This window comes from Trichosurus vulpecula, chromosome 9 (assembly GCF_011100635.1).
Source record: "Trichosurus vulpecula isolate mTriVul1 chromosome 9, mTriVul1.pri, whole genome shotgun sequence".
NCBI classification, from domain to species: domain Eukaryota; kingdom Metazoa; phylum Chordata; class Mammalia; order Diprotodontia; family Phalangeridae; genus Trichosurus; species Trichosurus vulpecula.
Genome location: NC_050581.1, coordinates 124,336,376 through 124,346,831, shown reverse-complemented (window position 1 = coordinate 124,346,831; position 10,456 = coordinate 124,336,376). Strand labels below are relative to the sequence as shown.

General features: G+C 41.7%; 1 protein-coding gene across 1 annotated transcript in view; it reads left to right on the top strand.

Annotated features, from left to right (window-relative positions):
• Window positions 1-7,672: 7,672 nt before the first annotated feature.
• Window positions 7,673-10,456, top strand: part of RFT1 (RFT1 homolog) — a 49,685-nt gene continuing 46,901 nt past the window's right edge. Inside the window, exon 1 of the mRNA XM_036737551.1 lies at window positions 7,673-7,771. Coding sequence (XP_036593446.1) covers window positions 7,673-7,771 — 99 coding nt within the window. The remainder of the gene's footprint in view (window positions 7,772-10,456) is intronic.

The window sequence follows — 10,456 nt, the reverse complement described above, 5'->3', positions numbered from 1 at the left end:
ACATTTATTAAGCATCCACTGTGTTTCAGATACTTTGCTAGGTACTGGATATCACAGGATTGTGGATTTAATCCTGGAAGAAACCTTAAATGTCATTGAGTCCAAACTCCTCATTTCACAGATGAAGGAACTGAGTCTCAGAGAGGTTAAGTAATTTGCATGGTATTGCACAGATACTAGTACCTGAGGCGGGATTTGAACCCATTCTTCCTGATTCCAAGTCCTGTTAATTATCCAAATGAGACTGCTTACCCCCAAGGAATTTATATTCTATATACAAGCATATAATATGCTGCAGTTCAGTTGTTTCGGTCATGTCTGACTCTTCTTGATCGCATTTGGGATTTTTGTAGCAAAGTTGCTGGAGTGACTTGCCATTTCCTTCTCCAGCTCATTTTACAGATGAGGAAACTGAGGCAAACAGGGTTAAATGATTTGCTGAGGGTCCCAGCGCTACGGAATGTCTGAGGCCAGATTTGAACTCATGAAGGTGTTTTCCAGATTCCAAGCCCAGTACTCTATCCACTGCACCACCTAGAGGCCCCTGAGTGTACAACATGTCCACAGATAATTAAATACAAGGCCACTTGATGAAGAAGGCAACATTGAGAAGACTTCATATTCATAGAGAAGTCTGCACCTAAGATGAGCTTTGAACATTCAGGGAGACTGAAATAAATGCATGGAGGAAGGAGATGGGAGAACTAGCAGTGAAATCTGGCTAAAACCTGAAGTATAGGAAGGGGAGTAACATGAAAAAGTTTGGAAATAGAATCAGAGTTTGCATTTGTATAGCACCTTTGCAAAGTCCTAGCCTCATAGCAACCCCACGAAATAGATAGTACAAGTAATATCACCATTTTACAGATGAGAAAACTGAGATTTTGAACAGTTTAGTGACTTGCACACAAAAATTCTAAATATCTAATATGAGATGCAAGCCTAGGTCTCCTGACCCAAGTCTAGTACTGAGAACCAGCCTGTGGAGGGCTTTAAACGCCAAACAAAAATGGCATTTATCTTAGAGGCAATAGCAAACACTGGAGGTTTTTTGGAAGAGGATTCATATTCAGACCTTTGCCTAAGGAATATTGTTTCAAAAGCTGCACAAAAGATCATTTAGAGAGGGGAACAACTAGAAGATGGAAGACCAATTAGGCTGTTAGAATTGTCCAAGCAAGAGGTGATGGAGGCCTGAAATAAGGGGCAGCCTGTGAATGGAGAGAAAGGCATGGATGCAAGAGACATGGAGGCAAAATGGACAAAACTAAAAAACAGATTGAATATGGGAGTGAGGGAGAGGGAAGTGTCAAAGACAGCTCCAAGACAAAACTGGGTGACAGGTAGCATGACGGCGTCAACAAAAGTAGTGTATTTTGAAGGAAGGATGAGTTTAGGGAAAATCAGAAGTTACATTTTGGACACGTTCAGTTTAAGATGCCATTGAGACATCCATCCAGTGGAGAGGTCTACTAGGCAGTGATGTGGGGCTGTAGTTTGGGAGGGCAGGGCTAGATATATAGATCTGGGAGTCATCTGTACTAAGGTAATGCACTTGAACTCATGGGAAGCGATGAGATAACTGAGAGGGAGAGAGTATAGAGATGGAAGAAAAGAAGGCAAAGGCCAAAGCACTGAGGTCCATCTATGGTTAAACGCTGGGACCTAGATGATTCTAGAAAAGGAACGGACAGACAGGTAGGAATAGAACCAAGAGAAAGGAGGATCAAGAAAGCCAAGGGAGGAAAGAAGATTCAAGAGAAGGGTTTGGGGAACAATGTCAAAGGCTACAAAGAAATCAAGGAGGATGAGGATGGATAAAAGGCCATCACATTTAGCAATTGAGATTGTTGGTAATTTTGGAGAACCTCAAAGTTTACAAAACCCTGTCCTTACAAGTACTCTTTGAGGTAGGGAATTCAAGTATTATTATCCCTGTTTTACAAAAAAGGAAACTGAAACTTAAGAGTAGTAAAGTGACTCACCCATTGTCATCCAGACGTTAAGTAATTTAGCTGGCATTTGAACCCAAATCTCCTAACTCCCAGTCAACAGCAATAATTCCACCAATGAGCAAAGAATCATGGAGATATGGAAAGATGAAGCTAGAAGGGCAGAGGTCATCATGGGGGAGAATATTAGAGATGGAAAGGGACCTTGGTCCAACCCTCTTATTAGACTTTTAAAATAAGTTTTATTAATGCCTTTTTCTTCATATCCCTGTAATTTCTGAATACATCCCTTCTCCCCTCCAGTAAACTTTCCCTTGTAACAACAAAAACAAATACATTGACCATAATTGGACAGTGTATGCAACATTCCACATCCATAACCCCCCAACTCACCAATAAAAAGAGGAAGGGGCATTTCCTCATCATTTATTCAAGGCCAAGGCTAATCATTATAATTACACAGTATTCAGTTTCATAGTATCATTTTTTCCATCGGCATTATCAAAGTCATTGTTTTCCTGGTTCTGCTTACTTCACTCTGCATCAGTTTATACAACACTCCCTACACTTCTGTGAATTCCTCATATTCACTATTTCTTATGGCACAGTAACATCCCAGTGTTCTCATATGGCCCAATTTGTTTAGCAGTTTCCCAATTAATGGAAAGCTACTTTGTTTCTAGCTCTTTGCTACCACAAAAAAAAGTTCTGCTCTAAATCTTTGGTATACAATATATAGGACCTTTTATATCTTTGGTCTTCTTGGAATATTTGCCCACCAGTGGAATCTCTGGAACAATAGTTATAGAGTTTAGTCACGTTTTTGCATAATTCCTCACTGAAATCCAGAACAATTAGACCCTATTCACAGCTCCACTGACAGTGTGTGAATGTGCCGGTCTTTTTGAAGTTCCTCCCACAATAACTATTCCCATCTTTTGTCATTTTTGCCTAACTGCTGGATGTGAGGTCAAACTTCAGTTGCTTTCATTTATATTTTTCTTAATGATTTGGAGAGATCATCCACACAGTTGTTAATAGTTTGTAATTTTTCTTGTGCACACTGTTCATATCCTTTGATCACTTAACAGTAGTTATATAGGAATGACAGTTTTATTTGTGACAATTCCTTACATGCTTTGGAAAGCAGACCTTTATTAGAGATATTTGATAGAAAGATTTGTTTTTCCAGTTGAGACTTTCCCTCTCCCTAGCCTTGTTAATTTTGCTCATGCAAAAGTTTTTTGATATCATGTAACTGAAATGGCCCTCTTTTTTTCTGAGCTCTTCTATTCCTTGTTTGGTAAAGAATTCTCCTCCTAGCCATAGTTGTGAACAGAACCTCTTTCCATTTTCCTCCAATTTTTCTACTATGTGACCTTTTTGCATTTAGGTCAAGTAACCATTTGGAACCTATTGTAGTACATTTTGTAAGGTGCTTGTCTATACCTATTTTTTTTTTTTTTTTTTGCCAAACTGCCTTCCTGTTTTTTCCAGTAATTCTTGTCAAATAGGAAATCATTCCACAAATAGTATGTGTTCTTGGCTTTATCATATCCTGGGTTACTGAGTTAAGATTGTTTCAAATTCTTGCTTTCCTGGTCTATTTCTAATCTGCTTTTTTATTTTTTTAAACCAATGTCAAATAGTTTTTGATTACTGCTTTGTAAAATAGTTTGAAATCTAGAAGTGTTTTCCCCTTCATTCTTACTTTAAAATTATTTTATTTCTCTTGCAATTTTAGACCTTTGGTTCCTCCAAATGAATTTGATTATTTTATCTAGCTCTACAAAGTAACTTCTTGGTAGTCTGATTGGTAAAGCACAAAATGCATAAATTAATCATCATTTTTATCATATTGGTTCAGCTCAAATATGAGCACTCAATATTCCTCCAATTATTTGTCTTCCTTTATTTTTGTAAAGAGTCAGAGGTAAGCAGGGAGAACAGGCATGGAGAACAGGTCATGCAACAGAATGATGATGGGAGATGTAATGTTATATATAGAGAACAACAGAGACCACTTTGGCTGGAATACAGTATATGGGAGGAGGAGTAATCAGCCTAGAAAGACAGAATGAACCCAGATTGTGAAGGTCTAAATCTTAGCTTCTTAACACAAAGACTAGATAAAAATATAAGTTTTGCATCTTTCTAATACATCTGTCATGTATTATGATTATCTGCATTTGTATCCTACCAAACTGTAAAATGTTTTCAGTTTTTTAATTCAATTAACAAGCATTTCAATTTTCTGTCTCTTTTACCTCTCCCCCTCCATTGGAAAAAAAATATTAAAAATATTTTTGTGTGTAAAAACATAAACGCACAATCAAGCAAAACAAATTCCCACATTGGCCATGTCTTATTCTGCATCTTGAGTCCATCACCTCTCCGTCAGGAGGTGGGTAGCATTCTTCGTCATCGGTCCTCTGGCATTGTGGCTGGTCACTACATTGATCACAGTTCTTACATTTCTCAAAGTTGTTTGTCTTTGCAATGCTGTTATTGTATAAGTTGTTTTGAGTTTGCCCATTTCACTCTGCATCAGTTCATATAGATCTTCCCAGGTTTCTCTGAAACTGTTCTTTTCATTAATTCATTTGGCACAATGGTATTCCATAGGATACACTATAATTTGTTCAATTATTCCTCAGTTGCCTGTGAACTCCTTAGTTTTCAGTTCTCTACCACTACAAAAAGAAATGCTATATTTTTGTACAAATGGGTCCTTTCCCTCTTTCTGGGAGCTCTTTAGGGTATAAGCCTAATAGTGACACCACTTGGGTGAACAGGTAGGCGGTTTAATGACTTTTGAGCCATAGTTCCAAATTGCTTTCCAGAATGACCAGACCAGTTCACTTCATCACCATCAGTACAATAGTATGCATATTCAAGCTGTTAAATTCATGAAAGCAGGAAAGCATGTTTTATTGGAACTTTGTGTTCTCTCTACTGCCTGTTATAAGTGATGTGTACACAGGAGGAACTGAATGTTTGTTGAAGGAATGAATGAATCTGAACAAAGGGAGAAAGAACTGCTTAACATAACTAAGTTTTAGGCAGGGGTGGGGTATGGGGTAGGGTGCTGTAAGCCTCCCCCTGCAGCTGGTATGAGATTCAGTCCAACCTCAGTTTTTCCAGGTGAGCATTTGTTGAGTGCCCAGCCCTGTGCTGAACAACATAGAGGGTTATACAGAAGTATCCCAAATGTCTTTACTTCCAGCCCAGTGCCTTCTGCTACACGGAGCTAAAGCACAGATTTTGATTTTTACCATGGATCTGTGACCTTCTTCACATGGTGCCTCCTCCCTTGGTTCAGAGGGCAATCCCTCTATGCCCTCTGTGCAATTCTTGTTAACTTTTTACCAATCATCCATGTAGGAGCTACCCCACAGAATGAAGGCCTTCCTCTAGTTCTTTCAATATTTCATGGCTATCAGGGCAAGGCCACTTCTCTTACGCAAGTGTTCTTTGGTAGTGTGTTGTAGACCATTGCAGCTATGCATTCTTTGCTGACCTCAAGTGACCCCTAACATTAATTCCTCATAAACTATGGTATCCCATGACCAACAGTCATAGTCACTATTAATGTTAAAAAGATGAGCCATCATTTCAGGGAGAATCTTAGGGTCATTAAGAGTAGTGAGCAACATTCTAGAAATGGTTCATCTTGCTCTGCTGCTCTTCAATTCTGGGCTCTGCTCATTGTGTACAGGAGCAACATAAGGATGTCATTAAGGCACTGTAAATGGAAAAGGAGGTAAACTGGTTGTGTAGTTGAGTATGTAGTCATGCTCAATTAGTATCCCCACAATGCTCAAGGATCTAGAGGAAGGTCTCCAACCCCTTGGATGGCTCCCCTAAGGTAGCTTTACATTATGAATAAGAGTTATGCAGGATTAAGAAGATATAAAGTCTTATAGTTTATTACATATTCAGTGCCTTCTCTGTGAAGACATGCTCAGCCCTTGGGCCCTTTAGTCTGTCTGGATCCAGTCTGCCTATGATCATGTTGGTGGTTCTTGGGCCTAGGGCTAGCACAATCTGAATGACTGCTTGTTTAACTCCTGTTGGCTGTGGCGTTCTGAATGATCAAGTCTCTAGTTGTGGCTGCTCAAAATCAGGCAGTATTCCACAGGTTTGTAGGGGTTCACGCCCAGGGTGGCTGCACAAAGCTCTGCAATAAAAACAGTTTGGGGAAGGGAGAATGTTGGTTTGGACCCTAGTGTCTCCTCACTGATCAAAGTTTTAGTCTGCCTGGTTCAAAGGTTAGTATCAGCTGGGATTTATTCATACACAGTTCTCTTCCTCCCTGTCTGACCTCTCCTCAGTCTCTTTTGCTGTATCTTCATCCAGGTCACTCCTGCTAAACACGGGTGTCCTCCAAGGCTCTATCCTGGACCTTCTTCTCTTCTTCCTCCATACATTTTCATTTGGTGATCTCATCAGACAGGTTTCAATTATCATCTCTATGTAGATGATTCTTAAATCTACTTAATCGAGCTCTAACTCCTCTGCTGACCTCCAGTCTCACATCTTCAACTGCCTATTGGACCTCTCACGTTGTAGTGTCCTATAGATATCTTAAACTCAACATATCCAAAATTGAACTCTCTATCTTCCCACTCCCCCAAACCCTCTCCTCTTCCTAATTAGCCTATTACTGTTAGAGGTACCGCTACCCTCCCAGTCACCTAGGCTGGAAACTTAGGTGTCATCCTTTGACTCCTCATTCCTATTCACCTGCTATATCCAATCAGTCGTCACGTCCTGAACCTTCTGCCATCATAACATCTCCTGTAAACACCCTTTTCTCTGACACTGCCACCACGCTTGTGCAGGCCCTCCTCACCTCATGCCTGAATGACTGCAACAGGCTGCTAGCTTTTCTGCCTATTGCAAGTCTCTCCCCACTCCAGTGATCCTCTACTCAGCTGTCAAGCTGACTTCCAAAAGCACAGATCTCCTACCCGCCCCGCCCCGCCCCCACTCCATGCAATAAACTCCCGGGACTCCTTGTTACTTCTAGATTTAAATATGAAATCCTCCGTTTGGCCTTTAAAGCCCCTCATAACCTGGCCCCTTCCTACGTCTCCAGTCTTCTCATGCCTGACGCCCTACCTGGTACTCCTCGATGCGTGACACTGGCCTCACTGCTTCCCCTCACTCCACCTCTTGATTCCAGGCATTTTCTCTGTTTGTCCCCCATGCCTGAAATTCTCTCCCTCCTCATCTCTGCGTCTTGGCTTCCCTGGCTCCCGACACCATTGAAATTAGAGGTCCGGTTGCTGACCCTAACCCTACACACATCGTCACACTCTGGTCCTGGGTTCTGGCCGCCTGCCCTGCCCCCTCCGCCAGGCTGGACTTCCGGACTGGCCGTGGAGCGACAGGAATGAAGGCAAACGTGCTTGGCAAGAGGGCTGGACTGGCACCAGAGGACCTGGGTTCACACCCTACTCATTGCCTATGTGACTTTGGGGATGCTCTAGGCCTCAGTTTCGTTCTCCGTTAAGGAGACGGATTACGTGTCCCGTATCGCCTCTTCCACGAAACAAACCCGCGCAGGCGCTCTGAGCATCCCACCCTCCTTCGAGATCCTCGCCAATCAGCGGGCCGACCGCTGCGTGACGCCATCTCCGCGCGACGGAGGGAGGGCGGCGCGCGGGCGGTGCGCGGTGTTTCCTGGTAACTGCCGGCGCGGGGACGCTGAGGGGATGCGCGGCCCAGAGGTGCCGGGAGGCCGGGAGCTTCGGGCGGGGCCTGAGGTGCTGGGCCAGGCCGCCCGGCTCGCCTCCTCGGGGCTTCTGCTGCAGGTACTGCGCGCCGCCCCAGGACGCTCAGCGCCTCCGCGCCGTGCCCCTTGTCCGCCCCTGCTGGGCCGGGCCCGGCGCATCCTCGGGAACCGGGCCCGCGCCTCCCCCTGCCTCCCGCGGCTTATCTTGTCAGGGAGGGAGCGGGGGATAGCCCTCGAACGAGCTGGGACCCCAGGGTTCTATTAGTGGGACAAGCCCCTTGCCCATTTGCAGCCTCAGTGCCCTTATGGGGCTCCAGACCTGGAGTCAGGAAGATCTGAGTTCAAATTTAGCCTCAGACACGTGCAAACCTTGTGTGACCCCGGGCACGTCACTTTTTCTCTGCCCGCCTCTAACTACTGTGTAAAATGGGGATAAAAATAGTACCTACCTCCCAAGGTGGCTGTGAGCGGCAAGTAAGAGAATACTGTAAATCGCTTAGCACAGTGCCTGGCACATAGTAAGTGGTCTCTAGATGTTAGCCATTGTAATTAGCTGTTATCTCTTAGAACACCTGAGCTAGAAGGAACTTTAGAAATCCTCTTGTTCAGGCCTCTCATTTTACACGGAGAAAGAAAGGGACCCTGCAGACCCAGGTCCCCTTTTCCTGCCCTCTGAAAATGGGAAGGATAAGAGTTGAACATTGATACAGTCCTCTAAGCACTTTATGAAGACATTTCTCATTTAATCCTACAAGAACCTTGGAAGGTCTACACTATTACGCATTATTCTTCTTTTAAACTGATAAGGAAACTTATGCTTGCTGAGGTGTTTAAGGGACTTTTTTTAGAAACTTTAAACCACACTGCTCTGACACCCTTATAAAATGGTCGTGGAAATTAACTGGGACAGCGGATTAAAAAATAAACACCATAGATATATAATAAAATAGATAAAAAATAAACACCACAGATACATAAAGAATGGTGTGAGGTTTTTAAATTGCCAGTTCAATCAGAAGAAAAAAAATTGTAAATAGAAAACTCTAGTTGGACCATCCCACATACCTCTAAACACATAAAGCATTGTAAGAACCATATTTGTTGCATTTGTTTATTGGTTTTTTTAATCATAGGTTTTAGAGCCAGAAGACCTTAGAAATCATCTTGTCCTATACCTTCAAAAAATGAGGCCTGGAGGATGCTTTGCCCCCAGGGTCATCTGACTGGATCCAGTACTTGTTCAGCTTCACCAAGCTACCTTTATTTCCTTCCTTCACATTCCATTTCTCTATTAATGTGTGTTTACATCCTATTCTAAATTTAGCCACCTTAACGTAATAAGTTGTTTTTTTATAGAGCACCCTGTGCACTACTTTGTGCCAGGAGTCGTTTAACAAACATTCCATTATGGTTTGTTTCTTAGATTGAGAGGTACAAGGTAAACATGTAAAAGCCACTATCAAGGAACAAATGGTACAAGGACAAACTAACCAGTATTAAGGTGAAGGCATCATTTCTCTTCTATCCTGTGCGTGTAGATCTAGGTGATTATGCAATGATATCTTTTGTTTTCTTTGTACCCACAAGTTATTTAGCTCCTTTGCTCCTAAAAGCCTTGCATTTCCATGAAAATCTTATTTGACTTTGGGGATAGAATATAGATGCATGATTTTTACAATAACCACAATATTTAGCATTCTTAAAATGCCCTTACCTAATCTTGTATGGTTTCTCAGCTTCATCTATGGAAATGTTGGGGATAGCTTTATACTTAGACCCATAATTCTACATGTATTTACTGAGCACCTATTAGTGCTTCCCCTGGGGCGTGGGGAGGGTGGAGAAAGGGGGAAGATAGTAGCACTTTTCATTTATATAGTGCTTTTTACTTTTTCAAATTGCTTTCAGTGGCATTTAACTTGATCCTGAGTAGTAACCCGGTAAAAGAATCAGGACAATTAATTTGCCCTATTTTACAGATAAGGGAACTGAAGCACAGAAGTTTGTTGAAGAGGAGACAGTGAAAAAGTTATTACCCTTAACCCAGCTCATTTATTTATTTATCTCCTTGTTTATTTGTTTATTGATTTAGCCAAACTTTGTGATTCATGTCTCAGAGTTAGGAGCTGAACCCAGGTCTTCCTAGCTCTGGAGTCAGCTCCATATCTACCACGACATGCTGCCTTCCTCAATGCTTTTTCCACTATCCTCAGATGCCTACTTTTCATTAAGGGCTTCTAAGCAATGTTGTTATATTACTTTGCCTTAGTTGTCATACCTTTCTCCTAAAATTTTCAAAATATTTGATTTTATTTCACCTTAAGAATGAAATTAGTTAGATCAGTGCCAAGTATTGAGTTAGAAAGATTGAGATATTTCAAATTCTATTTTTATAGGGGCAATTTGAAGTAAAAACATATTGAGTGGCTCCTCAGACTCATTAAATGAAACTGTAGCAACACCAACACAGTGATTTCTGTATTTCTTTTATTGAGTTGGCTGAGTCCTATCTCAGGTACTCTGTGTATTATGTTTATAAACGTAATACAGCTTTTCAGTTAGAGGGAATGCCAGTATGGTTCCAAAACTAGGTTTTTCTTCCTTGCCTTCCTTTCAACCTGAAAATAACCATTTAATATCCCTTGATGGCCATTTCTGTAAATTGGGAATGCTATAAAATACTTTCCAGGGCACTTTTTTATACCTCCTCACAGGGATGTTTAGGAAGAAAAATGAAAATCTAATTGCAATAGCATATAAATCC